We start from the raw sequence: 18,942 nt of genomic DNA on the forward strand, positions 1-18,942 counted from the left end.
GAGTCTTTTATAACAGAGGGCGGAGGGTGCCTGGACTGGGTTACCAGGGGTAGTAGTGGCATCAGGCAGTTCTGTGAAGTGTAAGAGATTTCCTTATGTTGATCAGGAATATGATGGGCAATGGAGGTTAGTGGATGATGTGCAGGAGGAGAGATATCACAGTCAGTGCATCATCGTGGGCTGGACTGTTCTATAATCCAGGTACCTCAGTTTTGGAAGCCATGATACCCACAGTGAATAGGCAGGACCTTAGGGGCATTGATGTGCAGAGTGACACAGGCTTGCAAGTCCCCCACAGCCCCCCGAACGTGGAGACACGGAAGGAAGGGCGGTGAGGAACACGCCTGGTAAACGCTTTCACAGGTCCAGGTAGGATACCACGTGGCAGTTGCTCAAAACTCTGGTCAGGATGCACTTGGAGTACCATGCATTGCCCCGGTCACCACCCTGCAGGAGGGGTATGGTATCCACAGAGAGGCTGCAGAAGGAGCTCCCCAGGACGCTGTCTGGAATGGAGGGTTGTGGTTAAAAGGAGACGTTGGGCAGGCTGGGGTTGTTGTCACCCCTAAGGAGCAACTTTCACCCGGATGATGGGTGATGAGCTGCCAGCGGAAGTGTGGCAGGTACTTTAACAACGTTTAAAAGACACTTAGACTGCTACATGGATAGGAAAGATTTGGCGAGTTTTGGACCAAACGCAGGCAGGTGGGATGAACACATACGAAATGGTGGAGGAGCTCAGCAGGTCAGGTAGCTTCTCCGCAGAGGAGTGAAGAGCTGATTTGAGGACTGGAAAAGAAAGGGGAAGGAGCCAGAGTAAGAAGCTGCAGGGAAGGGAAGGAGTACAAACCGAAAGGTGGTAGGTGAAGCCAGGCGATGAAGCAAGCAGCTGGGAGGTGATGGGTGCAATGTGACTGATGTGGATTGACACGAGGGTCAGAATGGATGACATGGGCCAAAGGGCCTGCTTCCATGCTGCACGGCTCAAACACTGATGGGTGACGCACAGCGGCCAATTACTCCACTCACCCCGCACGCGGGAGGGAACCAGAGGATGCGGAGAAAGTCACGTGATGACGGGCTGAGCACACAAACTCCAGACCGGCATCTCCAGAGGTCAGGGTCACACCTGGGTCCCTGGGGGCCGCAAGGCAGCCGCATGACCCACTGCACTCATGGGCCGCTCAGGGTTAATAGGGTTGACAGTGAATGTGGGTGCAGCGCAGTCCCCCAATACCCTCAGCACTGTGGGATTGGATAGTGGAGGAGGCTGGTCTCTGAGGGAATGGGAGGGCAGGGAAGAGAGACAGAGGAACAGACATTGAGGAGTGAGAACAGAGAATGTTGAAGAATGAGGGAAGGCAAAAAGGGCTGTGAGGATGGAGCGCTGTATTCTGGTCATTGGCACTCTCCACTCCCCTCTGTGTACACCCCCTGTTGGTAAGACAGTATGGTAAGGGGTGAGGGAGTGTTAAGACATGGAGAGGTCAGGGTGATGAAATGGAGGGAATGATTGCTGTCCTGATCTCCTGCCCTACCTCCCACTCTCCCCACCCCACACGTCTCCAGTTCCTGCAGGTGAGGAAGGAGTACAGTGAGGTGAGATATCTGAGGTAGGTGCCCCAGTGTCTGAGAATGCCCCCTATTCTCGGTCTCTGCCCTTGTAGGTGAGGAGGGAGTACAGTGAGGTGATGGGAGGGGAGGGTGAGGGCGAGTGCCATATCTCAGGTAGGCGCTCCAGTCTCTGAGAATACCCACTATTCCCGGTCTGCGTCCCCTGAATGTGGGAAGGGAGGCTGAGGTGTTAATGGCTCTGGAGTCGCAGATCTGACAATCCCACCCCTCTGTTTCCGTACTCTGCAGGCGGGCGGGCGGCTACAGAACCGGCGTCGGGGACCCAGGAACTTTTGGGGATAGCCGGCAGCTCGTTGGACTTTGGCTCCGTCTACGACCAGGTCGTCCGGCAGGAACTCTACAGCGTCACCCTGAAGAAGAGCCAACCGACCCTCCGCGTCTTCCTGTCCATCATCTCCAGCGGCAAGATGATCCCCAGCAACTCCTACAAGGACCGGGTGAAGTTCGACCCAGACTCCGGCTCGTTGCAGCTGCTGAACTTCACAGCCGGGGACACCGGGACATACCAACTCATTCTCACCGCCAGCAATGGCACTGATTTCACCAAGAGCATCCGCGTCCGCCTGTACGGTGAGTTTGGATCGGGTTATGTGATTCGCTCCGCCGTCCCTCTATCACGGACACAGCCCTGACCTTTCCAGAGGCCGAGGTTCACCAGATGCCACCGGGATGTGAGGGCATGACCCATCGGGAGAGGATGGCAAAACTTGGGTTGTTTCCTCTGGAGCGACGGAGGGTGAAGGGAAATACCACGGTTGGTTTAGAAAATCACGAGCGCCCAAGATGAGATCAGATTTTTTCCCCAGGGCAGAAATGTGTAATGACTAGTCTAACAGGGGTGGTATAACCGCACTTGGAAGCTGAAATGCTCCTTCCTCCAGAGATAACGCGGGGGTTAGGATTGTTCATCGGTCTCTGCCGCCATCTACTGGCTCAGGCTGGAGCTGTCGGTCCGCTGATCGGGGCACGACTGCGCATGCGGGTGGACGTCAGCCGGGGAGAACAGCGGGAAGAGTTTAAAAGAAGACAACTTTATGGAGCGGGCGCCGGAGTAGAGGGAGACAGAGTAGGAAGGCTTTGGATCAACGGGGCTTCGGCGATAATGGGTCGAGGCCAGGTAGGTTAATTGTGTAGAATACAGACAGGAAGGTAGGTATGTGTGTGAGGCCAGCGTTCTGCGCTCGGTGTCAGATTTGGAAAGTCCGGGAGACTCCCAGCCTCCTGGATGGCCACATCTGCGCCAGGTACAAAGAGCGGCAGCTCCTTCAGGACCGCGTTAGAGAATTGGAAATGCAGCTCGATTACCTTCGTCCGGTAAGGGAGATTGAGGAGGTGATAGATAGGAGCTATAGGCAGGTAGTCACACCAGGGCCTCGGGAGACAGATAAGTGGGTAACAGTCAAGAGATGGAAGGGCAGGAGTCAGGTGCCAGAGAGTACCCCTGTGGCTGTATCCTATAACAATAAGTACTGTTTGAGTACTGTTGGGGGTGATGGCCTACGTGGAGGAAGCCTCTGGCACAGAGTCTGGCCCAGTGGGTCAGAAGGGTAGGGAAAGGAAGAGGATGGCAACAGTGACAGGGGACTCTATAGTCAGGGGGTCAGACAGGGGATTATGTGGACGCAGGAAAGAAGCACGGATGGTAGTTTGCCTCCCAGGTGCCAGGGTCAGGATGTTTCTGATCGCATCTACGATATCCTGCAGTGGGAAGATGAACAGCCAGAGGTTTTGGTACATATTGGCGCCAACGACATAGGTAGGAAAAGGGAAGAGGTCCTGAAAGCAGACAACAGTGAGTTAGGAAGTAAATTGAGAAGCAGGATCTCAGGATTACTGCCTATGCCACGTGACAGTGAGTGTAGGAGCAGAGTGAGGTGGAGGATAAATGCGTGGCTGAGGGATTACAGCAGGGGGCAGGATTCAGATTTCTGGATCACTGGGACCTCTTTTGTGGCAGGTGTGAGCTGTACAAAAAGGACGGGTTGCATTTGAATCCCAGGGGGACCAACATCCTGGTGGGGAGGTTTACTAAGGCTGTTGGGGAGAATTTAAACTGGAATTGCTGGGGGTGGGAACTGAACTGAAGAGGCGGCTGGCTCACAAATAGAGAAAGCTTGGAGACAGTATGAGAGGGAGGATAGGCAAGTGATAGAGAAGGGATAGACAATAGACAATAGGTGCAGAAGTAGACTATTCGGCCCCTCGAGTCTGCACCACCATTCTGAGATCATGGCTGATCATTCACTATCAATACCCAGTCTTGATCATTCACTATCAATACCCTGCCTTGTCCCCATATCCCTTGATTCCCCTATCCATCAGATATCTATCTAGCTCCTTCTTGAAAGCATCCAGAGAATTGGCCTCCACCGTCTTCCGAGGCAGTGCATTCCACACCTCCACAACTCTCTGGGAGAAGAAGTTTTTCCTTAACTCTGTTTTAAATAACTGACCTCTTATTCTCAATCCATGCCCTCTGGTACTGGACTCTCCCAACATCTGGAACATATTTCCTGCCTCAATCCTATCAAATCCTTTAATTATCTTAAACGTTTCAATCAGATCCCCTCTCAATCTCCTCAATTCCAGTGTGTACAATGCCAGAATGTCCTTCCTTAAACCTGGAGACCAAAACTGTACACAATATTCCAGGTGTGGTCTCACCAGGGCCCTGTACAAATGCAAAAGGACATCCTTGCTCTTGTACTCAATTCCCCTTGTAATAAAGGCCAACATTCCATTTGCCCTCTTCACTGCCTGTTGCACTTGCTCATTCACCTTCATTGACTGATGAACTAGGACTCCTAGGTCTCTTTGCATTTCTCCCTTACCTAACTCTACACCGTTCAGACAATACTCTGCCCTCTTGTTCCTGCTTCCTAAGTGGATAACTTCACATTTATTCACATTGAATGACATCTGCCAAATATCTGCCCACTCACCCAACCTATCCAAGTCTCCCTGTATTCTCCTAACGTCCTCTTCGCATGTCACACTGCCACCCAATTTAGTATCGTCAGCAAACTTGCTGATATAGTTTTCAATGCCCTCATCTAAATCGTTGACATAAATCGTAAAGAGCTGTGGTCCCAATACAGAGCCCTGTGGTACCCCACTAGTCACCTCCAGCCAGTCCGAGATACACCCATTCACTGCTACCCTTTGCTTTCTATCTGCCAACCAGTTTTCTATCTATGTTGAAACCCTGCCCCCAATGCCATGAGCTCTGATTTTACTCACCAATCTCCTATGTGGCACCTTATCGAATGCCTTCTGAAAATCTAGGTACACTACATCCACTGGCTTACCCTCGTCTAACATCCTTGTTACACCCTCAAAAAACTCCAACAGATTAGTCAAGCATGATTTGCCCTTGGTAAATCCATGCTGGCTCGGCCTAATCCTATTACTGCCATCAAGATATGCCACTATTTCGTCCTTAATAATGGACTCAAGCATCTTCCCCACGACTGATGTTAGGCTAACAGGGCGATAGTTCTCCGTTTTCTCCTTCCCTCCCTTCTTGAAAAATGGGATAACATTAGCCACTCTCCAATCTTCAGGAACTGATCCTGAATCTAAGGAACATTGGAAAATGATTACCAATGCATCTGCAATTTCCTGAGCCACCTTTTTTAGAACCCTCGGATGCAGACCATCTGGACCCGGGGATTTATTAGCCTTCAGTTCTATCAGTCTACTCATCACAGTTTCTTTCCTAATGTTAATCTGTTTCAATTCCTCTGATATCTTATGACCCTGGCCCATCCATACATCTGGGAGATTGCTTGTGTCCTCCCTGGTGAAGACAGATGTAAAGTACGCATTAAATTCTGTTGCCATTTCCCTGTTTCCCATAACAATTTCTCCCAATTCATTCTTCAAGGGGCCAACATTGTTCTTAACTATCTTCTTTCTCTTCACATAGCTAAAAAAGCTTTTGCTATCCCCTTTTATATTCCTGGCTAGACTGAGCTCATACCTGATTTTTTCTCTCCGTATTGCTTTTTTAGTTAAGATCTGCTGTTCCTTAAAACTTTCCCAATCATCTGTATTCCCACTCATCTTAGCCCTGTCATACTTCTTTTTCTTTAATGCTATACAATCTCTGACTTCCTTTGTCAACCACTGTTGCCCCTTCCCCCTCTTTGAATCCTTCCTTCTCATTGGAATGAACTGCTTTTGCATCTTTTGTATTATCCCCAAGAACATCTGCCACTGCTGATCCACTGTCTTTCCTGCCAGGGCATCCACCCATTTAACTTTGGCCAGCTCTTCCCTCATGGCTCCGTAGTCTCCTTTATTTAATTGCAACACTGACACCTCTGATCTGCCCTTATCCCTCTCAAATTGTAGATGAAAACTTATCATGTTATGATCACTACTTCCTAATAGCTCCTTTACTTCAAGATCACTTACTTCAAGATCCTGTTCATTACACATCACCAAGTCCAAAATAGCCTCGTTCCTGGTTGGCTCAAGCACAAGCTGTTCCAAAAATACATCCCTTAGACACTCCACAAACTCTCTATCCTGGGGTCCAGCACCTACCTGATTATCCCAGTTCACCTGCATGTTGAAATCTCCCATAATGACTGCATTACCTTTAGCAGATGCCAATGTTAACTCCCTAATCAACTTGTACCCAATATCCATGTTACTGTTTGGGGGCCTGTACACAACACCCATTAGGGTCTTTTTACCCTTACTGTTCCTCAGCTCAATCCACACAGACTCTACTTCCCCTGTTCCCAAGTCACCTCTTGCTAAGGACTGAATCTCATTCCTCACCAACAGGGCCACCCCACCCCCTCTTCCCGTATTTCTGTCTCTACGATAGCACGTATACCCTGGTACACTCAATTCCCAGGCCTGATCCCCTTGCAGCAATGTCTCCGTTATCCCAACAATATCGTAGTTCCCCATTTTCATCTGAGCTTCAAGCTCATCTGTCTTATTTCTGACACTACGCGCATTCAAGTATAGAATTCTTAGCCCATTCCTCCTCTCTTTGCTTAAAACACTGTCTATTGTACCTAACCCAGCTCCTTGAACTTCCATCGGGCTAATTGCACCTTGAATTTTGATGACCTTCTCAAGATCACCCAAACCTTCTACACATTTAACCCCATGCTCCTTCTGACCAACCCTCTGTACATGTAACTTTTCCAACACATGTTCTGTCTCACCTTTCTCCTTTACACAATTAATATTTGGGAAACGTGTATTCCCACCTGTCCGTTATCCTTCATCATATTATCTTCTCTCGTATTCTGGATCCCTGCCCCCTGCACATCTAGTTTAAACCCCCCCCGAGCAGCACTGGCAAACATTCCTGCAAGAATGTTAGTACCCCTCCAGTTCAGATGTAGACCGTCCCTTCGAAACAGATCCCAACGTCCCTGGAACAAAGACCAATTATCCAAAAACCTGAACCCTTCCTTCCTGCACCATGCTCACAGCCTCGTATTGATGTGCATAATCATTCTATTCTTCGCCTCACTCGCACGTGGCACAGGTAGCAATCCCGAGATTGTCACCCTGGAGGTCCTGCCTTTCAGCTTCACTCCTAACTCCTTGAACTCTCTAAGTAGGACCCCCTCACTCACCTTACCTACATCGTTGGTCCCTACATGGACCACTACATCTGGGTTCATGCCCTCGTTCTCAAGAATAGCCTGCACCCGATCTGAGATGTCCCGGACCCTGGCACCAGGGAGGCAACATACCATCCGAGACTCCCGATCTTCCCCACAAAATCTCCTATCTGACTATAGAATTCCCTAAAACTATTGCTTTCTTCTCTTCCCTCCTCCTCTTCCTAGTTGAGGGTTCAACCTCTGTGCCAGAGGCAGGACCACTAGAACTCATTCCTGGTAGGTCATCCCCACCAACAGTATCCAGTACGGTATACTTATTGTTAATGGGAATGGCCGCAGGGGTGCTCTGCTCTCTCTGCCTGCTCCCCCTGCCTCTCTGGACCGTCACCCATCTGCCTACCTCTTGGATTTTTGGTGTGACTCCCTCCTGATAACTCCTATCTATCTCTGCCTCTGCCTCCCGAATGATCCGTAGTTCATCCAGCTCCAGCTCCAACTCCCTAACTCGGGCTGATAGGAGCTGCAGCTGGACGCACCTTTTGCAGGTGTGGTCATCAGGGACAACTGTGTTGACCCTGACTTCCCACATACTGCATACGGAGCACACCACTGCTCTGACTGACTCCCCCATACCTGAACTGGATTGATAGAATAAGTCTAAAAAGCACCTAGTGACCTTACCTTCTTCCCCTCAGCGAGTAATCACACAGGCTTACCGAAGTCCCCTTGCGCCGAAGCCCACTTAGCCAAAGCCCAGGACTCTGCTTCCACGGACTCCGCTGCCCGCTCTGAAAAGAAGTCCTGCGCTCGATGCTGACGTCACTTGCGCCTGCACAGTTCCCCCTCCTCCACAGGTATTGACCAGGTAGGCTTAAATCCTACCTACACGGTCGAATTCTCTGAGATCCCAGCTGAATCACAAGCTGTAACTTCCTCCCGATTCAAAATGTGCTCAGACTGTTAGTTTCCGATGTGCAAAGACCAGCTAGCAGATGTTCTCACTGACATCTTCAACATCTCCCTGAGCAGCGCCACCGTTCCAACGTGCTTCAAGGCTGCCACCATCGTCCCCATGCCAAAGAAGTCTTCAGTGTCCTGCCTAAATGACTACCGTCCCGTTGTACTCACATCCATCATCATGAAGTGTTTCAAGAGGCTTGTCATGAGGCACATCAAGACTCTGCTGCCCCCCTCACTGGACCCCCTGCAGTTTGCGTACCGTCCCAACCGCTCAACAGATGATGCCATTGCCACCACCCTCCACCTGGCCCTAACCCGCCTGGACAAAAAAGACACATTCGTTCGGATGCGGTTCATAGACTTTAGTTCAGCATTCAACACAATCATCCCTCAGAAACTGATTGGAAAGCTGAGCCTATTGGGCCTGAACACCTCCCTCTGCAACTGGATCCTAGACTTCCTGACTGGGAAATCTCAGTCAGTCCGGATTGGGAGCAGCATCTCCAACACCATCACACTGAGCACGGGGGCTCCCCAGTGTTGTGAGCTCAGTCCACTGCTGTTCACTCTGCTGACCCATGACTGTGCTGCAACACGCAGCTTGAACCAAGTTCGCTGATGACATGACCGTGGTGGGTCTCATCAGCAAGAACGAAGTGTCAGCTTATAGAGAGGAGGTGCAGCGGCTAACGGACTGGTGCAGAGCCAACAACCTGTCTCTTAATGTGAACAAAACAAAAGAGATGGTTGTTGACTTCAGGAGGGCACTCCCCACTGAACATCGACGGCTCCTCGGTAGAGATCGTAAACAGCACCAAATTTCTTGGTGTTCACCTGACGGAGAATCTCACCTGGTCCCTCAACACTGGCTCCATAACAAGGAAAGCCCAGCAGCGTCTCTACTTTTTGCAAAGGCTGAGGAAAGTCCATCTCCCACCCCCCATCCTCATCACATTCTACAGGGGTTGTATTGAGAGTGTCCTGAGCAACTGTATAACTGCCTGGTTCGGAAATTGCACCATCTCGGATCGCAAGACCCTGCAGCGGATAGTGAGGTCAGCTGAGTAGATCATCGGGGTCTCTCTTCCCGCCATCACGGACATTTACACTACACGCTGCATCCGAAAAGGAAACAGCATTATGAAGGACCCCACGTACCTCTCGTACAATCTCTTCTCCCTCCTGCCATCTGGGAAAAGGCTCCAAAGCATTTGGGCTCTTACGACCAGACTATGTAACAGTTTCTTCCCCCAAGCTATCAGACTCCTCAATACCCGGAGCCTGGACTGACACCTTGCCCAACTGTCCTGTTTATTATTTATTGTAATGCTGGTACTGTTTTGTGCACTTTATGCAGTCCAGTGTAGATCTGTAGTCTAGTGTAGCTTTCTCTATGTGTGTTTTCTTTTATTACATAGTTCAATCTAGTCTTTGTACTGCGTCATGTAAACCATGGTCCTGAAAAACATTGTCTCATTTTTACTATGCATTGTACCAGCAGTTATGGTCGAAATGACAATAAAAGTTGACTTGACTTGACTTGATGTGCTTAGAGTGTGGATCAGTACTTGGAACTGTGATGTTGTGGCCATTACAGAGACTTGGATGGCTCAGGGGCAGGAATGGTTACTTCGAGTGCCAGACTTCAGATGTTTTTGAAAGTACAGGGAGGGAGACAAAAGAGGTGGGGGTGTGGCACTACTGATCAGAGATAGTGTCAGGGCTGCAGAAAAGGAGGAAGTCATAGAGGGATTGTCCACGGAGTCTCTGTTAGGAACAGGAAGGCATCAATAACTCTACTGGATGTTTTTTTATAGACCACCCAATCGTAACAGGGACATCAAGGAGCAGATAGGGAGACAAATTCTGGAAAGGTGTAATAATAACACCGAGATGGAAGATTTTAACTTCCCAAATATCAATTGGCATCACCGTAGAGTGAGGGGTTTAGATGGCGTGGAGCTTGTTAGGTGTGTTCAGGAAGGTTTCTTGACACAATATGTAGATAAGCCTACAAGAGGCTGTACTTGATCTGGTATTGGGCAATGAACCTGGTCAGGTGTCAGATCTCTCAGTTTGAGAGCATTTTGGAGATAGTGATCACAATTCTATCTCCTTTACCATAGCATTGGAGAGGACTAGGAACAGACAAATTAGGAAAGTGTTGAATTGGAGTAAGGGGAAACATGAGGCTATCAGGCAGGAATTTGGAAGCATAAATTGGGAACAGATGTTCTTAGGGAAATGTATGGAAGAGAAGTAGCAAATGTTCAGAGGAGATTTGCTTGGAGTTCTGCATAGGTATGTTCCAATGAGACAGGGAAAGGATGGTAGGGTACAGGAAACATGGTGTGCAAAGCCTGTTGAAAATCTAGTCAAGAAGAAAAGAAAAGCTATGACAGGTTCAAAAATCTAGGTAATGATGGAGATCTACAAGATTATAAGGCTAGCAGGAAGGAACTTAAGAATGAAATTAGGAGAGCCAGAAGGGGCAGGATTCAGGAAAACCCCAAGGCATTCAACAAATATGTGAAAAGCAAGAGGATAGGATGTGAGAGAATAAGACCAATCAAGTGTGACAGTGGAAAATGTGTATGGAACCAGAGGAGACAGCAAGAGTAACTTAATGAATACTGTACCTTGCTTCAGTTTTCACTACAGAAAAGGATCTTGGCGATTGTAGGGTTGACTTACAGTGGATTGAAGAGCTTGAGCATGTAGATATTAAGAAAGAGGATGTGCTGGTGCTTCTGGTAAACACTAAGTTGGATAAGTCACTAAGACCAGACCAGATGTACCCCAGGCTACTGTGGAAAGTGAGGGAGGAGGCTGCTGAGCCTCTGGCATGATCTTTGCATCATTAATGGGGACGGCAGAGGTTCTGGAGAATTAGAGGGTTGCGGATGTTGTTACGTTATTCAAGAGAGGGAGAAGGGATAGCCAGGAAATTATAGACCAGTGAGTCTTACTTCGGTGGTTGGCAAGTTGATGGAGAAGATCCTGAGAGGGAGGATTTTTGAACATTTGGAGAGGCATAATATGATAAGGAATAGTCAGCATGGCTTTGTGAAAAGCAGGTCATGCCTTACAAGCAAGGCATTTGATAAGGTACCCCATGCAAGGCTTATTGATAAAGTCAGGAGGCATGAGATCCAAGATGCATGGGATCCAGAACTGGCTTGCCCATGGAAGGCAAAGAGTGGTTGTAGATGCGTCATATTCTGCATGGAGGCCGGTGACCAGTGGTGTGCCTCAGGGATCTGTTCTGGGACCTCTACTCTTACTGATTTTTATAAATGACCTGGACGAGAAAGTGGAAGGTTAGGTTAGTAAATTTACTGATGACACTAAGGATGGGGGGTGTTGTGGATAGTGTGGAGGGCTGTCAGGGGTTACAGCAAGACATTGATATGAAAAACTGGACTGAGAAGTGGCAGATGGCATTCAACCCAGATAAGTGTGAGGTGGTTCATTTTGCTGTGTCAAATATGATGGCAGAATTAATGGTATTAATGATAAGACTCTTGGCAGTGTGGAAGATCAGAGAGATCTTGGGGTCCAAGTCCATTGGACACTCAAAACTGCTGCGTAGGTTGACTCTGGAGTTAAGAAAGCATACAATGCATTGGCCTTCAGCAATCGTGGGATTGAGTTTAGGAGCCGAGAGCTAATGTTGCAGCTATATAGGACCCTGGTCAGTCCCCACTTGGAGTACTGTGCTCAGTTCTAGTTGCCTCATTGCAAGAAGGATGCGGAAACCATGGAAAGGGTGCAGAGTAGATTTACAAGGATGTTGCCTGGATTGGGGAGCATGTCTTATGAGAACAGGTTGAGTGAACTCAGCCTTTTTTCCTTGGACTGATGGAGAATGAGAGGTGATCTGATAGAATTGCATAAGATGATGAGAGGCATTGATCATGTGGATATAGTCAGAGGCTTTTTCCCCCAGGGTTGAAATGGCTAGCAGTAGGTACAGAGGAGATGTCAGGGTAAGATTTTTATGCAGAGAGTGGTGGGTGTATGGAATGGGCCAGCAGCGGCGGCGGTGGAGGCGGATACCATACAACCATAGAACACTACAGCAGAGTACAGGCCCTTCAGCCCTCCATGTTGTGCCGACCCATATAATCCTTAAAAAAATACTAAACCCACACTACCCCATAACCCTCCATTTTTCTTTCATCCATGTGCCTATCCAAGAGGCTGTTAAATACCCCTAATGTTTTAGCCTCCACCACCATCCCTGGCAAGTCATTCCAGGCACTCACAACCCTCTGTGTAAAAAACTTACCCCTGATGTCTCCCCTAAACTCCCCTCCCTTAATTTTGTACATATGCACTCTAGTGTTTGCTATTGGTGCTCTGGGAAACAGGTACTGAATATCCACCCCATCTATGCCTCTCATAATCTTGTAGACCTCTATCAAGTCCCCTCTCATTCTTCTACGCTCCAAAGAGAAATGTCCCAGCACTGCTAACCTTGCTTCATCTGACTTGTTCTCCAAACCAGGCAACATCCTGGTAAATCTCCTCTGCACCCTCCCAATAGCAATAAAGAGGTGACCAGAATTGAACACAATACTCTAAGTGCAGTCTCACCAGAGATTTGTAGAGTTGCAACATGACGTCTCTACTCTTGAACTCAATCTCCCTGTTAATGAAGCCAAGCATCCCATAGGCCTTCTTAACTATCCTATCAACCTGTGCAGCAACCTTGAGGGATGTATGGATTTGAACCCCAAGGTCCACTTGTTCATCCACACTCTTATGTAACTGACCGTTAATCCTGTACTCAGTCTTCTGGTTTGTCCTTCCAAAATGCATCACCTCACTCTTGTCTGGATTGAACTCCATCTGCCACTTTTCTGCCCAACTCTGCAGTCTGTCTACATCCTCTTGTAACCTTCGAAAACTGCAGCTCCATCCACAACTCCTCCAATCTTCGTGTCATCCGCAAACTTACCCATCCTTCCACCTCTACATCCACGTCATTTATAAAAATCACAAATAGCAGGGGTCCTAGGACAGATCCCTGCGACACTCCACTAGTCACCGACTACCAGGCAGAATATTTTCCTTCCACAACTACCCTCTGCTTTCTTCCTTTAAGCCAATTTTTTATCCAAACAGCCAAGGTTCCACTTATCCCATGCCTCATGACTTTCTGGATGAGTCTCTCATGAGGGACCTTGTCAAATGCTTTGCTAATGTCCATGTAGACCACATCCACTGCCCTACCCTCATCAATTTCTTTTGTCACCTCATCAAAGAACTCAATCAGGCTTGTGAAGCACGATCTTCCCTTCACAAAGCCATGTTGACTATCAATGAGTGGACTGTACTTCTCCAAATGCTCGTAGATCCTATCCTTAAGAATCCTTTGCAGTAGTTTGCATTCCACTGACATAAGACTCACCGGTCTATAGTCCCCTATTACCTTTTTTAAACAAAGGAACTACATTTGCCCTTCTCCAGTCCTCCGGCACTTACCCTGCAGCCAAAGAGGATTCAAAGTTCATAGCTAATGCTCCTGCGAGCTCTTCTCTCAATTCTCACAACAACCTGGGGTGTATCATATCCAGCCCTGGGGATTTATCAATCTTAATGTTTTTAAGAAGATCCAGCACTTCTTCTTCCTTAATCTCCACATTGTCCAGCACACAGGCCTGCTCAATTTTGACCTCATCCTGATCAAGATCCTTTTCACTTGTGAATACTGAAGCAAAGTATTCATCTAAGAACTCCCCAACCTCCTCCACTTCCAGGCAAATGTTGCCCTCTTTATCCTTCAGCGGTTCCACATTCATTCTCATCATCCTCCTATTCTTCACATACGCATAGAACACCTTGGGGTTCTCCTTAATCCTACATGCCAAGGCCTTCTCATGTCCCCTTCGAGCTCTCCTAAGTCCTTTATTTAGCTCCTTCCTGGCTACCCTATATTTCTCATAAGCCCGTCCTACTTCCTGCTTCTTATATTTAACATATGCTTCCTTTTTCCTCGACGAGTTTGTCTCACATGTTTTGTCAGCCAAGGTTCCCTTTTCCTATCATTTTTTCCTTGCCTCGTGGGACAAACCTATCCTGAACCCAGCTCAAGCGGTCCCTAAACTTCTCCCACATGACTTCTATGCTTTCCCCTTTGAATATATGATTCCAATTTATTCTTGCTAGTTCCTGCCTCATTCCTTCAAAGTTAGCCCTTCCACAGTTAAGCACTTTACCATTTTGTCTGATTTTATCCTTTTCTATAGCTATGCTGAAGCTAAGGGAGTTGTGGTCACTCTCACCAAAATACTCCCCCACCAAGAGGTCTGTCACCTGACCAGGTCCATTACCCAGAACTAGATCCAGTATAGCCTCTCCTCTCATTGGCCGGTCCACATACTATGTCAGGAATCCTTTTTGAACACACCTGACAAATTCAGCCCCATCTATCCCCCATGCACTCAGGAGGTGCCAGTCAATATGAAGGAAGTTGAAATCACCCATAACTATTACCCTGTATTTCCTACGCCATTCTAAAATCTACCTGCTTATCTGCTCCTCCGTGTCCCGAGGGCTATTTGGGGGCCAATACCTACTCCCAGCACAGTGATTGATCCCTTCCTATTTCTGACTTCCACCCAGACTGACTCCGTGGACACTCCTTCTGCAGCATCCTCCTTTTCTATAGCCGTAATACTATCCCTGACCAGCAATGCCACTCTCCCCCCCCCCCCTTTTCTACCTCCCATCCTATTCCTTTTAAAACACCTGTACCCCGGGACCTGCATCATCCAATCCTGTCCTTCCTCCAACCAAGTTTCAGTAACAGCCACAACATCGTAGTTCCACGTACTAATCCATGCTCTAAGTTCATCCTCCTTGTTCCTAATACTCCAAGCATCGAAATAGACACATTTCAACTCCTTTAACTGGCTACAATTATGTTCTGTCCCCTGCCTGTCCTTCCTCATCAACTCTGAACTCTTAGCATCATGCCCTTGTCCTTCTACCTTAATCCCTGGACTGACATTCTGATTCCCACCCCACTGCCAAACTAGTTTAAACCCTCCCCAACAGCTCTATCAAATCTGCCCACCAGGATATTGGTCCCCCTGGGATTCAAGTGCAACCCGTCCTTTTTGTACAGGTCACACCTGCTCCAAAAGAAGTCCCAATGATCCAGAAATCTGAATCCCTGCCCCCTGCTCCATTCCCTCAGCCATGCATTTATCCTCCACCTCATTCTATTTCTATTCTCACTTTGCGTGACTCAGGCAGATATCCCGAGGTTGCTACCTTTGAGGTCCTGCTCTTTGACATCCTTCCTAACTCCCTATAGTCTTCTTTCAGGACCTCTTCCCTTTTCCTACCTATGTCATTGGTACCAATATGAACCACGACCTCTGGCTGTTCTCCCTCTCACCGCAGGATATCTTGGACGCGATCAGAAACATCCCGGACTCTGGCACCTGGGAGGCAAACTACCATCCGAGTTTCTTTCCTGCGTCCACAGAATCGCCTGTCTGACCCCCTAACTATAGAGTTCCCTATCACTACTGCCATCCTCTTCCTTTCCCTACCCTTCTGAGCTACAGGGCCGGACTCTGTGCCAGAGGCATGGCCACTATTGCTTCTCCCAGGTCGGCTGTCCCCCCAACAGCACTCAAGCAGGAGTATTTATTGTCCAGGGTACAGCCACAGGGGTACTCTCTAGTACCTGACTCTTCCCCTTACCTCTCCTGACTGTGACCCATTTCTCTGTCCCCCGTGGCCCCGGAGTGACCACCTGCCTGTAACTCCTCTCTATCACCTCCTCACTCTCCCTGACCAGACAAAGGTCATCAAACTGCAGCTCCAGTTCCCTAACACGGTCCCATAGGAGTTGCATCTTGATGCACCAGGTGCAGATGTGGCAATCCGGGATGCCGGGAGACTCCAGGACCTCCCACATCTGACACCGACCACAGAAAACTGGCCTCACACACGTACTACCTCCTTTTGCAATCAACAACTGCCTCACCTTGTCCTGTGGAGCCAAAGCCCTGTCATTCTGCTGCCTCTCACTCCGCTGCCTGCTCCCAATGCTGCCCGCTGGATATGGCTGCCTTCTTTTTAAACTGTCCGCGCTCAACTGGCTGACGTCACGCACCTGCGCAGTCTGGCCTCTCTCTTACCCCGAGAACTCAAAATGTCTTCCAGCTGGAAATCCTTAGGTGCTCTCCCGCTGCCTTCTTTTTCCGAATCAAAAAGGGACTTTTTGGAGCAATAGGACTTTTAAGAGACTCCTGGATAGGTGCATGCAGCTTACAAAAACAGAGGGCTATGGGTAACCCTAGGTAACTTCTTAGGTAAGGACATGTTTGGCACACCTTTGTGGGCCAAAGAGCCTGTATTGTGCTGTAGGTTTTCTGTGTTTCTATGTCTCCTTCAGCACTTTACCTCTTCATCCAATCCCCACCCTGCTCTTATTCCATCGCCATCCCCCACCTACCCATCTTCTACTTCGCCTATCACGCTGCGCTTGTATTCCCCTCATGCCACCTTCTATTCTGACTTTTTCCCCTTTTCCATTTGTGATCAGTGGTCTCAGCTCCAAACATTGACTACTACTCCCCTCCATAGATGCTGCCTGTCCTGCTGAGTTCCCCCAACATTATTAGAATCAGGTTTAATATCACTGGCATATGTTGTGAATTTGTTGTTATGTGGTAGCAGTATTTTGCAATATATAATAATAAAAACTGTAAATTTATAGAAGTATTTATTTAATTACAATTAAACAAGCAGCACAAAAGTAAGTATTGAGGTAGTGTTCACGGGTTCAATGTCCAGTCAGAAATTTGATGGCAGAGGGGAAGAAGCTATCCCTGAATCACTGAGTGTGTGCCTACAGGCTCCTGTACCTCCTCCCATTGTAGTAATGAGAAGAGAGCAAGCCTTGCATGATGTGGGACCTTAATGATCAATGTCACCTTTCTGATGCATCTCTCTTGAAGATCTCCTGAATGCTGGGGAGACTAATGCCCATGATAGAGCTGGCTGAGTTCACATCTTTCTGCAGCTTATTTTATTCCTGTGCAGTGGCATGGGGGTGGAAGGGTGAGGTCAACAAGGACTTTCCTAGGTATTGGCATTGGAAGTGACCATGATAGTGAACTTTAGAATCAGACTGAACAAAGTCAAGAAGCCCAAGAGCATCAGAATGAAATTCAACTTGGACAGACTGAAGGACGCCTCTATTGCCAGATCCTTCAAAGCTATAGTTGCCGGAAAATTTGCACCACTGCTGATGTTTGACAAAGGTGATGAAATGTTGGCAGATAAGGTCAACCAAGTGACCACAGAAACAGTCAACATAATACTTGAAAAAACACCAAACCTGGGTAACAGAGGATATCCTGGAAATGTGTGATACTGGAAGAGGCCTGAAGAAAATTAACAACACAACAATGGGAGCTGTGGCATACAGACAGATCAGCAACAAGGTCAGGAACAACTTGATCAAGGCTAAGGAAGAATGGATTGAGAGACAGTATACAGAGATAGAAGATAGCCTGAACGTGAAGAACAGTAGGAGAGCCTTTCAAATTGTGAAGGACCTCATGAAACAGGCAGTTGCGAGTCAGCACCATCGAAGACAAGTAATGTAACTGTCTCACCGAAGATGAAGACACTCTCAACAGTGAGACTGAGTATTGTTCAGACCTTTACAACTATCACACCCAAGGGGACCTCAGCATACTCCCAAGCCAGGACACGTCAAACAATGATGACTGTCCAATTCTGCAGGAAGAAGTAGAAGTAGCCATAAGATGGCTAAAGAATGGGAAAGCTGCAGGTAAAGGCAACATCCTAGTCGAGCTGATAAAACATGGAGGAGAGACAGTGATAGACATCCTCACAAATATCTGGCAGACCAACACTCTAGACAAAATCATTCATCGTCACTCTCTCCAAGAAAGGCAACTTACAGCAGTGCCAGAATTATAGAACTATAAGACTTAGCCATGCAAGCAAAGTGATGTTGACAGTACTCTTGAACAGAATGAAACCACATGCAGAAGTTATTATCACCAAAGAGCAGGCAGGATTCAGAAGTGGAAGATGTACAACAGAACAGATATTCAACCTTTGAGTACTCTGTGAAAAATACAACCACCATCAATAGGGCATCTTGCATGTGTTCCTAGACTTGAAGAAGGCATTCAGTAGGGTATGGCATGATGCACTCTGGGCCACAACATGGGCCAGAAGCTGATCCAAACCATCAAGCAGCTCTCCATTAAAGCTAGCAGTGCGGTACTTGTTCAAGGCACAGTTGTAGAGTGGAGATGGAGACTGACAAGGCTGCCTCCTTTCACCCATGCTGTTCAACATTTTCCTGGAGCAAATACTGTAATGACAGATGACTTGGAAGACCATATCGGCACAGTCAGCATCAGAGGACAGATCATAACCAACCTCAGGTTCGCTGATGACATTGATGGGCTAGCAGGAAGTGAGGATGAATTGGCCAGCCTTGTGGACTGTCTGGATGATACAATGTGGCATGGAGATCAGCACAGAGAGAACCAAGCTGATGAGAAATAGTGAGGATCCAATCATGACCAAAATCACTGTCAGTGGACAGGAACTAGAGACTGTCAAAAGGTGCCATCATCAACCAAGAAAGATCAAATCCTGAGGTCCTCGCAAGGACGGCCCAAGCAACAGCCACATTGGCTAAACTAAAACTAACCAGGAGAGGCAACAGCATCGC

The 18,942-nt window shown here is 48.0% G+C and overlaps 1 protein-coding gene across 4 annotated transcripts in view; it reads left to right on the forward strand.

The window, feature by feature from the left end:
* The window catches only part of LOC132394382 (hepatic and glial cell adhesion molecule-like), a 65,771-nt gene that overhangs the window by 35,003 nt on the left and 11,826 nt on the right, over positions 1-18,942 (forward strand). For all 4 annotated transcript variants that reach the window (XM_059970488.1, XM_059970661.1, XM_059970743.1 and 1 more), the window contains one exon: positions 1,864-2,205. In XM_059970488.1, coding sequence (XP_059826471.1) covers positions 1,864-2,205 — 342 coding nt within the window. The remainder of the gene's footprint in view (positions 1-1,863; positions 2,206-18,942) is intronic.

This window comes from Hypanus sabinus, chromosome 1, assembly GCF_030144855.1.
Source record: "Hypanus sabinus isolate sHypSab1 chromosome 1, sHypSab1.hap1, whole genome shotgun sequence".
Taxonomy (NCBI): Eukaryota; Metazoa; Chordata; class Chondrichthyes; order Myliobatiformes; family Dasyatidae; genus Hypanus; species Hypanus sabinus.